This window comes from Sus scrofa, chromosome 4 (genome assembly GCF_000003025.6).
Source record: "Sus scrofa isolate TJ Tabasco breed Duroc chromosome 4, Sscrofa11.1, whole genome shotgun sequence".
Classification (NCBI taxonomy): Eukaryota; Metazoa; Chordata; class Mammalia; order Artiodactyla; family Suidae; genus Sus; species Sus scrofa.
The window spans coordinates 89,623,977-89,643,885 of NC_010446.5; the positions used below are offsets into that span (position 1 = coordinate 89,623,977).

Below are 19,909 nucleotides of genomic sequence, written 5' to 3' on the forward strand. Positions count from 1 at the left end.
GCGCTGAAAGGCGTGGGGCTGAGGGTGTGTGTGTGGGATGGAGAAATTTTGTTTGTTAGCACATGTAGACCCTCTCCTGGGGATTATGGGCTTCAATGGGGATAGGCATTCTCCTCTAATGGGAGGGGATGAAGGCCAGACAAAGTTCAGCTAAAACTGTAGAACTCCTGGGCTGGTGAACCCTGGGAAAGTACCAGGTACACTAAACCAAACTGCATTATGGTTATGAGGCAGAATATTAACTCAGGGAGTCAGCGTAGGAACATGGGCATCGATGCATTCTTTGATGTGGATATTGATTAACCTTTGTGGCTTAAGGGCTTCAGGGAGTAACACCTCCACAGGCCTTGTTTTATTACAGGAAATGCGAATTCCCCACAGCATTTGTTTACTATAGGAAATGTGAATCTCTAGCCCACTCCTCAACTGATGAAAAGAAATGAGAGAAATGGTGATTTAATCTAAGGAAAGAAAAGGACAAAGAAACCATAAAACTTACATGGGACATTTCCAACCCCCAAATCCCTACTGGACAAGGACCAATATAGGTAATTGAGCAAGGCCAGTGGGAGAAAACGACATCTTTCCGGACCCCACGTTGGTGCCCCTTCCCATGCTTAAGGAATAAAAACCCCCATAGGACAATAAAGAAGGGGCCTCTTCTCCCTGCTCCCAGCAGCCCTGGGAACTATCTGCTTGCCTTTAGTAAAGACTTTGCTTGCTTGCTGCCTGTGTGTTCTCGGAGTTCATTCCTTGACTGCCGTGAACAAGAATCCAGATTCTGGTATCATCTTTCCGGTATCAGTTACATATGAGAATATCCCTACTAGGCAAATACACAGTCCTCTAAGGGAAAGGGCCTTCATATATGTAACCCTCAGTTTGTTCAGAAAAAAACATTTGCGTGTGTTTGTGTATGCATATAGAGAAATGGCATGCATAATACATGGGGTAAAATACTATCAATAAGGGAAACTTGGTCAAAGCTATATGTGTGTGTTTGTAATATATTTATTTTTGCAGTGTTGTGTAAGTGTTCAATTATTATTATTTCTTCCCATTTATGGCCGCACCAGTGGCATATGGAAGTTTCCGGGCTAGGAGTCAGATTGGAGCTGCATCTGGGGCCTATGCTACAGCTTATGGTAATGCCCTACTCTTAACCCACTGAGCGAGGCCAGAGATGGAACCCCCATCCCTACAGAGACAATGCATGGTTCTTATCCCCCTGAGTCAAAACAGGAATTCCCTATTCAATCATTTCTTCCTTCTTTCTTCCTTTTTTTTCGTCTCTGCCATTTTCTTGGGCTGCTCCCGCGGCATACGGAGGTTCCCAGGCTAGGGGTCAAATGAGATCTGTAGCTGCCTGCCTACACCACAGCCACAGCAATGCGGGATCCTTAACCCACTGAGCAAGGCCGAGGATTGAACCCGCAACCTCATGGTTCCTAGTCGGATTCGTTTCTGTTGTGTGGCAAGGGGAACTCCCCTATTCAATCATTTCTAACCAAAATGTAGATAAAGGAATGAAACGACAGGGTGAGACATGTCATAATTTGGGTTTGGACAGTGTACAGCACCAGCTTTGTCTGGGAGTGACAGTGTCAGGGAAGGCACGTGGAGAAGTTTCAGGAGAGACTTGAAGGAGGCTGTCTTGGCAGAGGTCTGTGAGGCACTGGGCATCTGACTTGGGAGCAGGACAAGCTTCAGGGAAGAACTGTAAGCACCCATCCATCCCGACAGGTTGTTACATCACGCTCGCTATGTGTGTCCTGAACAGGGTTCCCCCTCCTCAGGGGGTGGCTGTCACTTGTGTGACCAAAAGCACTGCTTCCTGGTTCTCCAGCCAGTCACACATTTCTTCTTGTTGCCAGAGGCTGATGACCTGGGACTTTCAAGGGCAGGAGGCCCAAGGGCAGGGCCTGCAGCCTGCAGTGGGCAGGGCCGGGCAGGGCCTGCATGCTTGCTCTCCCCATAAAAGCTCAACACTTGCCCCCCATCGGGACTCTACTGCAGACAGTAGCCCTGAGCCTCCACCTGGCAGGGAGTTCTCAGCTCCTGGCATCTGTGAAGAAGGAAGGAGGGAGCTCTCTGTGCTGTGAGGAAGGCGTTTCTGAGTCTGAGGGACGGTCTGCGTGTGGGGAGGCAAGATGCCAGCTCAGGTCTGGTCTTGGTCTCAGGGATGGGGAGGGATTTAAGGAGAAAGGAGCCCATGACCAGTGAAGTATTTGTAGGGCTGGATAGGGGTGGGGGCTATTCGAGGAGGTTCCCCAACGGCTAGAAGCCCATACCTTTCCATTTGAGGTTTTCTTAGTGTAAGGTGAGTGCGGAGAAAAAGAGTGTGTTCAGGCAAAGAGAAGAAAATTTATTAGAGGGAAAAGGAGAGGGTGACTGACCCTTGAGAAGAGCCAGCGCCCCGCCCCCCACCCTTCTCTCGGGGCCTTCTTAATCTCCCAGGATGGGAAATTGGATTCCCTGAAGCGTGGGGAGTTTAGTTTATCTTTCGCCTGCAGCTGGACTCTGGTGGTCACACAGTCATGGGAAGTCAGAGGTGTCTCACGGTAGGGTGGTCTCATAATCCTTTTTTTTTTTTTCTTTTTTGGTCTTTTTTGCTATTTCTTGGGTTGCTCCCTCGGCATATGGAGGTTCCCAGGCTAGGGATCAAATCGGAGCTGTAGCCTCCGGCCTATGCCAGAGCCACAGCAACGTGGGATCCGAGCTGCGTCTGCAACCTATACCACAGCTTCCGGCAACACCAGATCGTCAACCCGCTGAGCAAGGGCAGGGACCGAACCCGCAACCTCATGGTTCCTAGTCGGATTTGTTAACCACTGCGCCACGACGGGAACTCCTGGTCTCATAATCTTGAGAAAGCTGGAGGTGTGTGGTGTCCCACAGTGAAAGGGGGGAAAGAGTCTCGTAGTCTTGGAAGAGGAGGCACCAGTGGCGAAAACAGGATGTCCCCTGAGCAAGGTGGTCAGTCTCATGGGTCAGCATAAAGAGCCATTTTAACAATGAGCCCCCATGTAGCCCCTAACACTTACTCAGAAAGTTCAGGGAGAAAGGATGGGAGGAAAAGAAAGGATGGTCCAGCCAGTAACCTTAGGCATCTCTTTTTCCCCTTAGAGGAGTTTTGGGGCCCGATTCTGCCTCCTGCTGTTCCTCTCTGTGGCCACCAGAGGGCAGAGTGCAGGTAAGTCTCTGAGGAGCAGCAATTTCTTCAGCTGCCCTGAGGTGTGCAGTGGAGCAGAGGGACTAGAGCTGGGCTGCAGGCTGAAGTCCTAGCACAGAGGGGAAGTCATGGAGATGCACAGAGGCCAACCTTGCAGCCAACCTGATGTGTCCTGGGTGCTGATTGCTGGCTTCTCCGTGGGTCTGGTCTGAAGAAGGTAGGGTGTTAGTTAAGCCACACCCTGGGGCTCCACTCTGTGCGTTAGGTTGGCTGGCAGGCTCAGGGGAGCCATGGTAAAGTCTGTTCCGTTGTTGCTACTCCTTCTCCTATGGCCTTGGCCTGGGGATTCCCTGAAGGAGCTGGTGGTCAGGGCTGTATGACAGAGGAGGCTCAGGGGCGGCATGGTAAAGACTGCCCCCTTCTGGGTGAGCTAGGGGAGGAGAGAGAGAAATTAGGAGTTTGGAATTAATATGCACATGCTACTGTATATAAAATAGTCAAACAACAGGGACCTTCTGTGTAGCACAGGGAACTATACTCAAAATCGTGTAAAAACTTATAATTGAAAAGAATCTGAAAAAGAATATCTATATGTATATCTCCAAATTACTTGGCTATACTCTAGAGACTAACACAATATTATTAATTAACTATATTTTATTTTTTTCTAAAAAAGACTGTTCCCGGAGTTCCCGTCATGGCGCAGTGGTTAAGGAATCCGACTAGGGACCATGAGGTTGCGGGTTCGATCCCTGGCCTCGCTCAGTGGGTTAAGGATCTGGTGTTGCCGTGAGCTGTGGTGTAGGTTGCCGACGTGCCTCGGATCCCGCGTTGCTGTGGCTCTGGTGTAGGCCGGTGGCTACAGCTCCGATTTGATCCCTAGCCTGGGAACCTCCATATGTCACGGGAGCAGCCCTAGAAAAGGCAAAAAGACAAAATAAATAAACAAATAAATAAATATTAAAAAAATAAAAAAGGCAGTTCCCTTCTAGATACTCCTACTCCTATGGCTCTGGCCTAGAGATCCTAGAGGGGGCTGGGTGGTGAGGGCTGTGTCCAGGGAACAACCTTGACTGATCCCCATTCTCACAATTCCACCCCTCAGAATAGGCACAGTGACTTTTTTTTGGCCTCATCCTCCTCATGTGGAGGTTCCTGGGCCAGGGGTTGAACATATGCAACGGTAGTGACATTGCTGGATCCTTAACCCGCTGTGCAACAAGGGAAGTCCATAGTTTTCATTTCTAAATTTTACTTATTTTTATTTTTAAACTTCTCTCCTAGCCCCTCAGAATTTGTTACAATTTTCTGTGTTCTCTTATTTATTTATTTTGCTTTTTAGGGCCACACCTGCGGCATATGGAGGTTCCCAGGCTAGGGGTCTAATCGGAGCTGTAGCCACTGGCCTACACCACAGCCACAGCAACGAGGGTTCCGAGCCGTGTCTGCAACCTACACCACAGCTCACGGCAACACCAGAACCTTAACCCACTGAGCGAGGCCAGGGATCGAACCTGCAACCTCATGGTTGCTAGTCAGATTCATTTCCACTGTGCCACTACGGGAACTCCCCAGTTTTCGTTTTAGTTGAGCAGAAGAATTTGAGTGTTGCGTCTGTACTAGATGTGTGCCAGCTGGTCTTAGCAGAGAGGACCCTGACCTCTGGGGCCTCACAGCACAGTGATGAGCAAATGAAGTGGGCAGAGGCTGGGAGCCCATGACCAGGAAGGGTGGTTCGGTGGCATCAGACTCTTAATGAGAATTATCTTCACATCCTCTAGCAGCGACCCAGTCTGTGGAATGGTTCCCGGAGAACGAATCGTGTGCCCCTTTTCTGTCTTTCCTGCCTCGGAGCTGCAAGGAAATCAAAGAAAGTTGCCATAGAGCAGGTGGTGAGTAATAAACTAGTCCAGCACATCCCCTTTTGATCTTTTTATTTTTTTAATTTTTTTTAATCTAGAGGAGATTCCAGTCATGGAGATCAAGAGGAATGTGCCCGAACTGCGTGTCTTCTCTGAGTCCAGCTTCCAGCCAAGGAGCTGTCCAGTGGGAATACTGAGGCTTTTGGGGCCCCCCTGCCTCTGGCACAGCAGACATGATTTTCTGAACACAGGGAGAATGCAGTGATCCTGGTGACTCTTAGGCTGGTGGGCAGAGCTGTGATGAGTCTAAGCTATTTCCCTCTTTTTCAGCTAAAGTGTTAGCCTGCCACAGTTTCATAGATGCTGGCAGAAAAGACGAGCCTCCTGAGGTGGAGACAGAGAATGTGTTATTCACAGCCACAGCAGTAGTCAGAGTATCAGCTTTTCCCTGTGCTGTCTCCCCGATCCCAGTCCCAACAGGGTGATGTGAGTAGGGCCAGGAGACATCTGAAGATGCAGTGGGTTTGCCAAGCAGGCTGACAGATGGGGCTGGAAAAGATTGGGCAAGCCTTTTTATTTTCGTTTTCATTTTATTTATTTTTTTCGTTTTTGGCCGGCCCACTGCACATGGGTCCAGGAGAGGATCTCTGGGCTTAGGGAACCTGAATGTTATCTAACAGGCAGTGACCATGCCTGCCGTTTACTCTGACTTGTAGAGGCCACATCCTGATGTGGTTGGGTGCTGATTTCTGGCCTCTCCTGGCCAGAGAAGGAGGCGCTGTTCAGAGGGAGTTACCATCTCTGTCTTCTAGGATGTTTGCTCTATAAAGGCTTTGAAAAGATAGCAGGGAGCAAAGGCAGGCATGTCCCTGCTCATAGATGATGTGAAGCGAATTGTCTTCCAGCAAATGGATTGTGTGGAGCCTTCTGAATCCATTCTTTTCTTTCTTGCTTGCTTTCTTTTTCTTTTCTTTTCTTTTTAGCTTTATAGGGCCTTTCTTTCTTTTCTTTTTTTTTCTATTTTTGGCTTTTTCGGGCCACACCTGTGGCATAAGGAGGTTCCCAGGCTAGGGGTTGGATTGGAGCTGTAGCTGCCAGCCTACACCACAGCCACAGCAACGCCAGTTCCGAGTTGTAGTTGTAATTGTAGTCTGTGACCTATACCACAGCTCATGGCAATGTCGGATCCTTAACCCACTGAGTGAGGCCATGGATGGAACCCGCAACCTCATGGTTCCTAGTCAGATTCATTTCTGCTGTGCCACGATGGGAACTCCTGAATGCATTCTTCATCCCGAGGGTCTTTCTGGGTGGGGTCTTGAGAAGAACCCTGTGGTCTCAGACAGGGGCCTGTGGGCTGGTTCCCTCTGCAGATGGCCTGTATTTCCTCCGCACTGAGAATGGTGTCGTCTACCAGACCTTCTGTGACATGACGTCTGGGGGTGGTGGCTGGACCCTGGTGGCCAGTGTGCACGAGAATCTCATGGCTGGGAAATGCACGTTGGGTGACCGCTGGTCTAGTCAGCAGGGCAGCAGGGCCGACTACCCCGAGGGAGATGGCAACTGGGCCAATTACAACACCTTTGGGTCTGCAGAGGCGGCCACCAGCGATGACTACAAGGTTGGTGGCCCTGACCACCCAGCTAGGAAAGGGTAGTTGCTGAGTGTGGCTGGACCCCAGGGTGTGGAAGGGAGGGTGGAGGGTGGGGATGTGGCGGTAGGGCTGGGGAGGGAGAAAGAGAGGATTCCATGTCTTTTTTTTTTTTTTTTTGTCTTTTGTCTTTTGTCTTTTGTAGGGCCGCACCCGCATAGAGAGGTTCTCAGGCTAGGGGTCTAATCAGAGCTGTAGCCACCAGCCTATGCCACAGCCACAGCAGTGCGGCATCTGAGCTGCATCTGCAACCTACAGCACAGCTCGAGGCAATGCCAGATCCTTAACCCACTGAGCGAGGCCAGGGATCGAACCTGCAACCTCAGATTCATTAACCACTGAGCCACGATGGGAGCTCCAGCATTCCATGTCTTGAATCACAACCTCCTCCCAGGCAGTCTGCTGGGTGGTGGCGCACTGCCACCTAGTGGAAGGGGGTGTCTGAGTGCTGCTGGCCACCTGTGCGCCTGGAGCCCAGACCTCTCAACTCAGCAGAGGGCTGAGTGTGGGGTCTGCTGCTGGTTGGGCTTCATGGGCTGGTCAGGCTCATTGCATGTCACTCTCTAGAACCCTGGCTACTATGACATCCAAGCCCGGGACCTGGGCATCTGGCATGTGCCCAACCGGTCTCCCCTGCAGCAGTGGAGGAACAGCTCCTTGCTGAGGTACCGCACCAATACTGGATTCTTCCAGAGCCTGGGACATAATCTGTTTGGACTCTACCAGGTATATGGGGCCACTGGCTGTGGGTGGGGGGTTCTTCCTTTGGTGAATGGAGAGCCAGGTCTTGGGGTAAGGAGTCCGTCTGCTCTGGGTCCCTTTTCACTAGCAGGTGCCTGTGTTTGGCTTTCTCCTACCTGTGGGTCACTGTGATACCTGGGCTGCCTCTTTCAGAGGGATAATGGGCCAGGCAGGGGGAGAGCCCTGTGGGAGAAGGAATGGGGGCAGCGAGGGAGGAGGACAAGGGGCTGGAGGCTGGTGAGGGACCTGGCTGTGGAGAGAAGGGAATCCCTGTTATCCAGGCCGATTTCTACATAACAAGAGAACTGAGGGCGCTAAACCCCCGACTTCCCCATGTGGCAGCCTCTCTACTGGCCTCACACAGCCTCTGTTTTGGGTCCTTGCAGAAATACCCAGTGAAATACGGAATAGGGAAATGTTGGACTGACAATGGCCCAGCCATTCCTGTTGTCTATGACTATGGCGATGCTCAGAAAACTGCGTCTTATTACTCACCCTATGGACAAAGTGAGTGTCTGCTTCCCAAGCCCAGTCATCAGTCCTTTCCCGCACTCTTGGAGCAAGTGTAAATACCAACAATTAATACTTGCTAGCACTTATCGAGCATGTTCAAGATGCCAAGCTCTTACAGAGGAACTTTTTCTTTTTCTTTTTTTCTCTTTAGGGCCGTACCTGCAGCATGTGCAGGTTCCAGGCTACGGGTCCAATTGGAGCTGTAGCTGCCAGCCTACACCATAGCCACAGCAATGCAGGATCTGAGCCGAGTCTGAGACCTATACCACAGCTCAGGGCAACGCTGGATCGTTAACCCACTGAGTGAGGCCAGGGATAGAACCTGCAACCTCATGGTTCCTAGTCAGATTTGTTTCCGCTCTGCCATGACAGGAACTCCTATAGAGGAACTTGACATGGTTCAGTGACATTTAATTATCATGAGAAAACTATGATGTTAGAATTCCTACCTTCTCCATTTTACAGGCTCTAAACTCAGGCTTCTTAACCAATACCCTGTAAGACCTCTTGTAATAGTTAAGGCAAAATTAGGCTAATGTTGACAGGTGAGAACATTCGAAAGTGGTGAGGAAAATTCACTTTAGTTATGATGGATACCTATTATTATTAGTATTTTTTTTGGGGGGGGTGCCACTTCTGCCACATATGGAGATTCCCAGGCTGGGGGTCTAATCGGAGCTACAGTTGCTGGCCTGCACCACAGCCACAGCAGCGCAGGATCCAAGCCGCATCTGTGACCTATACAACAGCTCCCGGCAACGCCGGATAGTTAACCCACTGAGCAAGGCCAGGGATTGAACCCACAACCTCATGGTTCCTAGTTGGATTCATTTCTGCTGTACCACTCGGGAACTCCCGGATACCTATGATTTTTAAAAAGGCGTATTTTTCAGCAAAATAAAGCCACAGAACTTAAGTCTTTAGCGGGAGGATAAGAAAGCAAGGAATGGTAGGTGGGAACATAAAAGCTCATGGTAACTGGATGCAAAGTGTGCCAGCAGGAGCGGATGGCCCATCCCATCATTGTTTATTCCTGCTGGACCTCGGGCACTGTGCTTGCTGATCTTTCAGTGGAGTCTAAGTTCTCCGAAAGCCTTAGGCAGACAAGTGACCTCTTGTGAGCCCCAGCCTTGGTCTTCTTGCCCCCGAAGAGGAGAATTTCTCTTCCATGTAAGCTCAGGGCCAGGATGTAGCAGCCACTGTCCGCAGAGGTGCTGGGCTCCCTGCCCTGTTGGTTTAGGGCATCCTGAACTAGTCAAAGGGAAGCTGGTTCTAGCTCCTCCTTTGAATCCTTGGCTCTTTCTCTGCCTCTTCTTTTCCAGCGGAATTTGTGGCAGGATTTGTCCAGTTCAGGGTGTTTAATAACGAGAGAGCAGCCAACGCCCTGTGTGCTGGGATGAGAGTCACTGGCTGCAACACTGAACATGTGAGTTTGGGAAGACCCATGATTTGTGCATTTGTGTGTGTGTGTTCACCTGCAGGGGGTGTGTTGATGTGTTTCTCCGTGGCTTGCCTTTTTACTCTTTTTTTTTTTTTTTGTCACTTGTTTTTTGCCTTTTCTAGGGCCACACCTGCGGCATATGGAGGTTCCCAGGCTAGGGGTCTAATTGGAGCTGTAGCTGCCAGCCTTTGCCAGAGCCACAGCTACACCAGATCCGAGTCACGTCTGTGACCTACAGCACAGCTCACCGCAACACCGGATCCTTAACCTACTGAGCAAGGCCAGAGATCGAACCCGAAACTTCATGGTTCCTAGTCGGACTCGTTAGCCACTGAGCCACGATGGGAACTACGTCTTTTGACTCTTTCGATGGTACTTTGTAGACCCAATTTTTCAATTGTTATCATTCTTTTAAAAACTGAGATATGATTGACATGTATCAGTGTATGAGTTCCGGGGTGTAACATAATGATTCTATGTATTTATAAATCGTGACATGATCAGCATAGTAGAGCCAGTCACCATCCACCACCACACATTGCCACAAATAATGTTTTCTTGTGACAAGAATTTTGAAGATCTACTCTCTTAGTAACTTTTATCACATACAATACAGTATTCTTTTTTTTTTTTTTGTCTTTTTTGTTGTTGTTGTTGTTGTTGCTATTTCTTGGGCCGCTCCCGCGGCATATGGAGGTTCCCAGGCTAGGGGTTGAATCGGAGCTGTAGCCACCGGCCTACGCCAGAGCCACAGCAACGCGGGATTCGGGCCATTTCTGCAACCTACACCACAGCTCACGGCAACGCCAGATCGTTAACCCACTGAGCAAGGGCAGGGACCGAACCCGCGACCTCATGGTTCCTAGTCGGATTCGTTAACCACTGCTCCACAACGGGAACTCCAATACAGTATTCTTAATTATAGTCACCGTTTCATCCCCAGGCCTTGTTTTATTTATTTTTATTTTATTTTATTTTATTTTATTTGCTTTTTAGGGTGGCACCTGTGGCCTATGGAGGTTCCCAGGCTGGGAGTCGAATCGGAGCTATAGCTGCTGGCATATGCCACAGCCACAGCCACAGCAATGCGGGATTCGGGCCATTTCTGCAACCTACACCACAGCTCACAGCTAGGCAGGATCCTTAACCCACTGAGCGAGGCCAGGGATCAAACCCACCACCTCATGGTTCCTAGTCAGATTTGTTTCTGCTGTGCCACAACGGGAACTCCCCCAGGACTCATTTTGTTTTGTTTTGTTTTGTTTTGTTTTGTTTTATTTTATTTTGTATGAGAGAAGGGTTTTTTTTTTCCCCTCAGGTCTATATTTATTTATTTTTTCTGCTGTACAGCATGGGGACCACTTTACACATACACGTATTCATACTTTTTCCTCCCATTGTTGTGTTGTGACGTAAGTATCTAGACATAGTTCTCAGTGCTACACAGCAGGGGATCTCACTGTAAATCCATTCCAAGAGCAATAGTTTGCATCCATTAACCCCAAGCTCCTGAAGCCTCCCACTCCCTCCCTGTCTCCCCACCGGGCAGCCACAAGTCTATTCTCCAAGTCTATTATTTTCTTTTCTGTGGAAACGTTCATTTGTGCTGTATATTAGATTCCAGTTATAAGTGATATCATATGGTATTTGTCTTTCTCTTTCTGACTTATTTCACTCAGTATGAGAGTCTCTAGTTCCATCCATGGTGCTGCAAATGGTGTTGTGTCGTTCTTTTTTAATGGCTGAGTAGTATTCCATTGTGTCTATATATACCACATCTTCCTAATCCAATCGTCTGTCGATGGACATTTGGGTTGTTTCCATGTTTTGGCTATTGTGAATAGTTCTGCAATGAACATGCGGGTACATGTGTCTTTTTTAAGGAAAGTTTTGTCCTAATATATGCCCAAGAGTGGGATTGCTGGGTCATATGGTAGTTCTATGTATAGATTTCTAAGGTAGCTCCATACTGTTCTCCATAGTGGCTGTACCAGCTTACATTCCCACCAACGGTGCAGGAGGGTTCCCTTTTCTCCACAGCCCCTCAAGCACTTGCCATTTGTGGATTTATTAATGATGGCCATTCTGACTGGTGTGAGGTGGTATCTCATGGTAGTTTTGATTTGCATTTCTCTTATAATCAGCGATGTTGAGCATTTTTTCACGTGTTTGCTGGCCATCTGTGTATCTTCCTTGGAGAACAGTCTGTTCAGGTCTTTTGCCCATTTTTCCATTGGGCGGTTGGCTTTTTTGCTGTTGAGTTGTATAAGTTGCTTGTATATCCTAGAGATTAAGCCCTTGTCCATTGCATCATTTGAAACTATTTTCTCCCATTCTGTAAGTTGTCTTTTTGTTTTCTTTTTGGTTTCCTTTGCTGTGCAAAAGCTTGTCGGTTTGATTGGGTGCCATTGGTTTATTTTTGCTCTTATTTCTGTTGCCTTGGGAGACTGACCTGAGGAAATATTCATGAGGTTAATGTCAGAGAATGTTTTTCCTGTGTTCTCTTCCAGGAGTTTGATGGTGTCTTGTCTTATATTTCAGTCTTTCGGCCATTTTGAGATTATTTTTGTGCATGGCGTGAGGGTGTGTTCTAGTTTCATTGTTTTGCATGCAGCTGTCCAGCAATGCTTGCTGAATAGACTTTCTTCTTCCCATTTTATTCTCCTGCCTCCTTTGCAAAGATTAATTGACCATAGGTGTCAGGGTTTATTTCTGGGTTCACAATTCTGTTCCACTTGTCTGTCTCTGTCTGTCTGTCTTGATACCAGTACCATACTGTTAGGAGTTATTTTATAACTGAAAGTTTTTATCTTGTGAGCACTGGACATGATTATTGCCAGTGAAGTCCAATATCTATATCCTCACATATGATTAGTACTCGAATGCTTGGTTTACAAAATATTTCTACATGTTGAGGTCATGAACGTATTCTCCAACATCCTTCTTCTTCTTCTTCTTTTGTTTTAGGGTTGCACCCTTGGAGGTTCTCAGGCTAGGGGCTGAATCAGAGCTGTAGCTGCTGGCCTACACCACAGCCACAGCAATGCTGGAGCCAAGCCACATCTGTGACCTATACCACAGCTCGGATACCCAACCCACCGAGTGAGGCCAGGGATCGTACCTGCGTCCTCATGGATGCCAGCCAGACTTGTTTCCGCTGAGCCATGATGGGAACTCCAAGCCAGCATCTTCTTGATAAGGTTGGATGAGCAAGGGTGGATACACAGGCAATGGAGTCTACAGTTCTTGAGGCGCTAACGAATATGGGGCATGGAAAGTGAGGGAGACTGAAGAGACTTCAGGTTTTCGTTTTGGGTGACTTAGTTCTATCCATGATGGTGGAAGGCAGCTATGCTCACCACTATACCCCCAACGCTGTGGTATCCATTAGGATGGGTGACAAGAAGAGGACTAAGTTCAGGGGCAGCAAGAGAGAGAATTCATTGGGTTTTGCTCAATGGCGTTTTAGATCTAGAGCCATCTAGGTGGAGATCTCCAGGTGGCTTTGGATATGGGTTTTCAAGCAGAGACTGAAGAGGAGACTGACGCCATATGATCATGCTGGTATGTCATGGGAGGTGAGGAGCCATAATCGGGAGAGTGAGGTGTGGACAGAGCCGTGAAGAAGAGCAGCTGGGGGACTGATTGAGCCAAAGAGGGGCTGAGGGGACGGAGAAGAACTATAAAGAAGGTAGAAAGGATTTCAGGAAAGAGCATGACCTCAGCGTCCACTGGAGGGAGAAGTTTTACCTGGGGTTGGGGCAAAGCCAATTAGGACCACAACCACAGATACCTGCAATTGTCCCATTAAGTCTCAGTGGTGTCCCCAGCACACCCCTCTCTATGTCTCTTCTCTCTGCTCCCAGCACTGCATTGGTGGAGGAGGATTCTTCCCAGAGGGCAATCCTGCGCAGTGTGGGGATTTCTCCGCCTTTGACTGGAACGGATATGGAACACACACTGCTTCCAGCTCCAGCCGGGAGATAACTGAGGCTGCTGTGCTCCTGTTCTACCGCTGAGAGCTGGGTGGTGGGAGACGTGGAGCCCAGTCCTAACCCCAGGTTCTCAGAGATGGAAACACAGAATGCTAACAAGGAGGAGAGGAGAATAAATCTTGATGCTTTCCCATTCTGTGTTTTTGAGTTCTTTGTACAAAGTGACTGAGACCCGGAAGGATCTTTTCAAAATAATGTCTCTTGTTCTGTGGATTTCCTCTTTAGACCCCCTGGGTTTGGAGCGTCAAGTCTCAGGTCCCAGCATACATGTTTTCCCCTTCTTTCTAGGGAACTCCTGAGTGAGACTGAAGACCAGAGGAAAATCTTGTGAATTTTCCTACCATGCAGTTCTTGGTTAATCCAATAAACATCATGAAGAAGAAAAGATGATGATGATTGAGATTCAGCAGGAAAAAAAGAAATGGCAGGGTCACAACTGCCCGCTCCCTTTTTTCCCCTGCCTTTGATACTCAGAACCATGTTCCTAAAATGATTCGAGTGGCGGTTCCAATGTGCGTGGTTGGGGATGGTTCTCAGAGCACCAAGAAATTCATAGACCACCAGCTGCGTGTCCTGCAACTCAGCTAAACTTTGACCCACAGATGCCAGGAAACAGTTTCAGGTCCCAGTGTGAAAGCCTGTGTCCTACAAGACTGTCCCTCGAGTCTCCCACTTCAGGTGCCAGTTACGGAGTCCAGATTGTCACCTGCACTTCTGACTGAGTGGCCATAGATTGGGGATGCCAAAGATTCCTCATTGGGTTCAGTTAATTTGCAGGAGTGGCTCATAGAATGCAAAGAAATGTTTTACTTTGCAGATGATAAGCTCATTATAAAAGAGCATAATTCAGGAAGAGCCAGCTTGGAGGGAGGGAGGGAGGCCAGGGGCACAGTAGGGGGAAAGGGCACAGAGCTTCCTTGGCCTTTCTGAGCCTGGCACTGTCCCCCGGGCTCCCCGTAGTCACCAACCCGGAAGCTCTCCAAACCCTGTCCTTTTCCGGGTTTTTACAGAGGCTTCATGACACAGGCATGATTGATGAAATCATTGATTAGTGTAATTGATTCAACTTCCCACCTCTGTTTTCCCAGGAGGGTCTGGGTAGGTGGGATTGGAATTTTCCTCCCTCACATCACAGGGTTGGTTCTCACTTCATTAACATAAGCAAAGACCCCCCCCCCATCTTTTTTCTTGATCACTTATGAAATTCCAAAGGTTTCAGGACCTCTAGGCCAGAATCAGGATGGAGGTCAAATTAATATTTCATAGTGTAAATCACAACACGACACTCCTCAGGGATGCTTGTGGCCGGCAAGGTCTGGGCTCCCAGCTTCAGGTGCTTATTCCAAACGGGAACCAAAGGTTCCAGTGAGGTCTCCGTGTATCATCTGTGGGAAAACAGGACGCTGAATGACAGCAGTTCTGGCTTGTGTGCAGATGAGACATTTTATTTTATTTTTATTATTTATTATTTTTTATTTTTTTTGTCTTTTCTAGGGCTGCTCCCGTGGCATACGGAGGTTCCCAGGCTGGGGATCCCATCAGAGCTGTAGCTACTGTCCTATGCCAGAGCCACAGCAACTCAGGAACTGAGCCGCATCTGGGACCCACGCCACAGCTCACAGCAACGCCGGGTCCTTAACCCACTGAGCAAGGACAGGTATCAAACCTGCAACCTCAGGGTTCCCAGTCAGATTCATTATCTACTGTGCCACCACGGGAACTCCAGATGAGATGTTTTATACTCTTGCTTAGAATGCAAATCTGATTATAACATCCCCTCGTTATAGTCGACTACCACTCGTTACTGTAGTCTTTCTGCAGCGCTCTCTGTAGTTTAGGGCAGGATATCTCAAATAGGATGAGGGGCATGACATCTCTTCTCAGGTAGGGCTGCCAGATTTAGTAAGTAAAAATATGGGAGACCCACTTACATTTATTTTTCTTATTTATTTAATTATTTATTTATTGTCTTTTTTGTCTTTTTAGGGCCGTACCCACAGCATATGGAGCTTCCCAGGTTAGGAGTCTAACGGGAGCTGTAGCCGCCAGCCCATGCCACAGCCACAGCAACTCCAGATCCAAGCCTCGTCTTCGACCTACACCACAGCTCACAGCAACAATGGATCCTTAACCCACTGAGCAAGGCTAGGGATTGAACCTGCAACCTCATGGTTCCTAGTGGGATTCGTTTCTGCTGCGCCATGACGGGAACTCCTATTTTTCATTTTTAAAAGTGTTACTGAAGTATAGTTAATTGTCAATGTTGTGATAATTTCTGTTATACAAGCAAGTGATTTAGTCACTCATGTATACACATCCATTCTTTTTCAGATTATTTCCCACCATAGATTATTGCAGAATATTGGGTAGAATTCTCTGAACCATACAGCAAGTCCCCATTGGCCAATCATTCCATATAGCACAGTGTACATACGCCAATCCCAAACCCCCAATCCATCCCTCCTCCCTCACCTGTCCCCTTTGGTAACCAGAGTGTGTTTTCAAAGTCTGCGAGTCTTTATCTGATCTGAAAATAAGTTCATTTGTATCTTTTTTAAAGACTCCACATATAGGAGTTCCCATTGTGGCTCAGTGGTAATGAACCCAGCTAGTTTGCATGAGTGTGTGGATTTGATTCCTGGCTTGGTTCAGTGGATTGAGGACCCAGTATTGCCATGAGCTGTGGTGTATGTAGGTTTCAGACTTGACTCAGATCTGGCATTGCCATGGCTGTGGCATAGGCCAGCAGCTGCCGTTCTGATTCAACCCCTCGCCTGGAAACTTCCATATGCCGCAGGTGCAGCCCTAAAAAAGACAAAAAAAAAAAATAGATTCCACATATAAGTGACATCATATTCCAATGTTCATTTCAGCGCTAGTCACAGTAGCCAAGACCTGGAAGCAACCTAAATGTCCATCAACAGAGGAATGGATAAAGAAGATGTGGTACATGTATACAATGGAATATTACTCAGCCATGAAAAGAATGAAAGAATCCATTCGCAGGAACATGGTTGGACCTAGAGGTTATCACACTAACTAAAGTTAGACAGTGAAAGATCCACTTACATTTTAATTTCAGAGAAGCGATACATAATGTTTTTAGTTTAAATGTGTCTCCTGCAATATTTATCTGGCAACCTTACCCCAAGGTACATGTGAGAATGTCTGGGGACTTTTTCATGTGGAAGATGATCTAAAGGTGGCAGGCTTACTGCTGGATAGAGGCGAGGGGTACAGTGTAACACCTTCCATTGCCCAGGATCCCACCCCTAAAGGGAGAATGATTAGGTTTGAAATGTCTGTAGTGCTGTGGTTGAACTACCTTGGATAGAAGATTTTGTCAAAATTCCTCTATTGCATAGAAGTCCTGAGGTTCTGGCATTAGGCAGCTGAAGACAATGAAAAAAAAATTATGCCCAGTAGCTTTTCTTCCTTCCCTTCCCTTCCTTTTCCTTTTTCTTTCCTGCCCACAATTTTCACAAAGGTTCCTTTCATTATTGGTGGATAGTACGTCTGAGAGTTAAACAGATTTAAAGAATGCAAGGTGACTGCATGACTGCAGCACTGGTAACTAGGCCAATAACCAATTCAACTAGAAGTCAGCTCATATGAGACTGTCTACACATTTAAAATACAGTTCTTGCTCTTGGGCTTAGTACTATCTTCCGAGACACCTCAGCACTATGAGAACAAAGTGGAGGAAGAAGTGAATGTGCAGGCTGAAGGACAAAAGAAGAAAGATAAGGCAGAAGTCCAAGGCAACTTTATGTCCATGGAAGCCACAGGAGCAGAAACAAGGGAAGCCTGGAGGCCAAGGATGCTGGTACAATTTGTTGGACTGTATGCCTTCTATCCAGGACTTGACTCAATGGATCTAGAACACATTTCACCATTCTGATCTCCTCGAGCACTTTGAGACCCACCTTGCTTGTGTCAAAAGGTCCCTTTCAGGAGTTCCCGTTGTGGTGCAGGGGAAACAAATCCGACTAGGAACCATGAGGTTGTGGGTTCGATCCCTGGCCTCGCTCAGTGGGTTAAGGATCTGGTGTTGCCGTGAGCTGATGTATAGGCTGCAGACATGGCTCGGATCTGGTGTTGCTGTGGCTCTGGTGTAGGCTGGTGGCTACAGCTCCAATTAGACCCCTAGCCTGCGAACCTCCATATGCTAAAGGAGGAGGCCCTAGAAAAGGCAAAAAAAAAAAAAAAAAAAAAAAAGGGTCCCTTTTGGTTCTTTGCCCTGGACTTTTGACATTCTGGACTAGTTCTATTCTCAGTGGTGGCTGAATGTAACACATATACTATAAATCATCTGCTGTCTTAGCTGAAGGAAAAAAAAATCCAGTTCTTGTTTAGATCATCCTTTGCTTTTATCACCGGGGGTCAGGGGAATGGGAGGGAAGCCTACTTGTCACAGAGGAGTTGCATTAAAGCCAGGTCTTCTGATATCCCTTCCCAGAGCTTTCTCTATTTGGATTAATCTCCAACCCCAGTGAAAGCCCAAGTTCTGGCCTCTAGCAGTAATGCTCTTCCTGTTTAATAGAACACTGTCAGCTTCATACCAGACACACGGATGAGTGTAGCCTACTCCGACTGAACTAGACTTGGCTTTTGCAGAAACAGGAGCAACGGAATCCAATGATATTAGCTGCAATGCCCCAAAGAGTGCAGTTGGGACCCAATGTCCAAGAAAGATTCATTCAAGTATCAACAGCTTCACATTCCTTCTGATAAATTAATCCTCCAAATTCTGTCCCCAGAATAATAACATGGGTATGGAGATAGAAGTCCCTAGCCCTATAAAGCACCGCAAAGTTATCCCTTGTCAGCTTTGATTTGGCACTGTCCCAGGTCATGGGCAGGTATCTATTGAGCTGGGCCTCATGGTCAAAAACAGTCAAGCCATGGATGTCAGGTCCAGCAAAATCTGAGTCAACATCATAACAACTCCCTTTGTAAGAAGACTGTTTCTTACTATGCTCATGTAATAAAATGCTATCAAATGTCAGATTTGAACCTTGACAAATCCAGTCTTCATTTGTAATCCACTTCTGCTCCCAGAGTGTTATCAGTGTTCCATTTTCCTATGATAGATCATACAGTATATGCATTTGGTTTCCAAGGTCCCAGGACCTTGACCTGTGTCTGTATTAGATGACCCAGACATTGAGAATTCCGTGTTAGTGCATTTTGTTTTCACATCCAGTCAACCCCAAACCAAATCCTTCATTGAAAATATCTCTGGCAGGGAGTTCCCTCATGGCTCAGCGGAAACAAATCCGACTAGTATCCATGAGGATGTGGGATTTGATCTGTGGCCTCGCTCAGTGGGTTAAGGATCTGGAATTGCCATGAGCTGTGGTGTAAGTTGCAGACGCAGCTTGGGTCCCAGGTTGCTGTGGCTGTGGTGTAGGCTGGCACTTTCAGCTCCTATTCGACCCCTAGCCTGGGAACTTCCCTATGCCTCAGGTGCAGCCCTAAAAAGCGAACACAAAAAAGAAATATCTCTGGCAGATTTTCCAAGGTCATCAGCCCATGACAGAGGTATATATGTTGTGCACACACAGCTGTGTGTAGGTTTCCATTGCAAGACTATAAGAAGAGGTGGTCTGGTGTCTCTGAGGGGAGTGATGCAGCTGCAGCTGAGGCCACTGGGCTTGCTCTGGGTTGGGCTGCAGCTGTCCTGGCTGGAGGGGGAGTGAAAGCACTATGCTTGTTCTTGGCTAAACCTGATTTGTATGGTACTTGGTCAGCTGTGTTAATGTACAGCTGACCTTTGAAACAACATGTAGGTTATGGGCACATGTTGGGCTTCTAGACAGAGAGAGAGAGCTCCCAGGGTCCCCCCAGCTGTCAATTCTCAGCTCCTGGCCCCAGCGGGGAGAGCAGGAGGGGGCTGGCTCTCTGTGCAGGAAGAAAGTGCTGCTGAGACTCAGGCAAGGTGTGTGAGTGCAGGTCTAGCTCAGAGATGTGTGGACAACAAGGCATCGTTAGCCTTTGAGGCTTTGTGGGACTGCACAGGGATGGGGGCAGGAATGAAGAGAAAAACGATCATCAAGAAGGTAAGCTTCTGGGCTTATCAAACACAACTTAGAATAGATTTACAAAGAGATCCTGCTGAGTAGCATTGAGAACTATGTCTAGATACTCATATTGCAACAGAACAAAGGGTGGGGGAAAAATGTATACATGTAAGGATAACTTGATCCCCCTGCTGTACAGTGGGAAGAAAAAAAAAAAAAGAAAAAAAAAAAAGGTAACTTCTTTTTCCTTAGTTACAAGGATCTTGCCCGGTTCCCTGATGTTTTTCATGATGGCCACCAGAGGGTGCAGTGCAGGTGAATCTCTCCCAGAGCAGCAGCACTTCCTCTAAGTGGTCAGAACAGAACTGGGTTGAGCAGCTGGCAGGGTCCTGGTGTCTTTGGAATCAGAGGGGCATGTCACTGAGCTGCTCAGAGGCCACTTCCTGGTCCAGACTTGTGTTGTAGGCTGAGTGGTGATTTCTGGCTTCTGGTGGGATCTGGCCTGAACACT

At 47.8% G+C, this 19,909-nt stretch overlaps 1 protein-coding gene and 1 pseudogene across 2 annotated transcripts; one reads left to right on the forward strand and one right to left on the reverse strand.

Annotated features, from left to right (window-relative positions):
* Positions 1,990–13,505, forward strand: ITLN2 (intelectin 2). Of its 2 annotated transcripts, none has more exons than XM_013996842.2 (8): positions 1,990–2,162; positions 3,127–3,193; positions 4,957–5,064; positions 6,408–6,655; positions 7,253–7,411; positions 7,813–7,933; positions 9,262–9,365; positions 13,247–13,505. In XM_013996842.2, the coding sequence occupies exons 1-8, from the start codon at positions 2,151–2,153 to the stop codon at positions 13,397–13,399; spliced, it is 972 nt and encodes a 323-aa protein (XP_013852296.1). In that variant the 5' UTR covers positions 1,990–2,150; the 3' UTR covers positions 13,400–13,505.
* Positions 17,620–18,636, reverse strand: LOC110260484 (annotated as a pseudogene).

Excerpts from the sequence above, each read along its gene's own strand:
- ITLN2 (XM_013996842.2), top strand. Across the intron at positions 6,656-7,252 it reads CCACCAGCGATGACTACAAG|AACCCTGGCTACTATGACAT; the intron begins GTTGGTGGCCCT and ends GTCACTCTCTAG. Across the intron at positions 9,366-13,246 it reads CTGGCTGCAACACTGAACAT|CACTGCATTGGTGGAGGAGG; the intron begins GTGAGTTTGGGA and ends CTCTGCTCCCAG.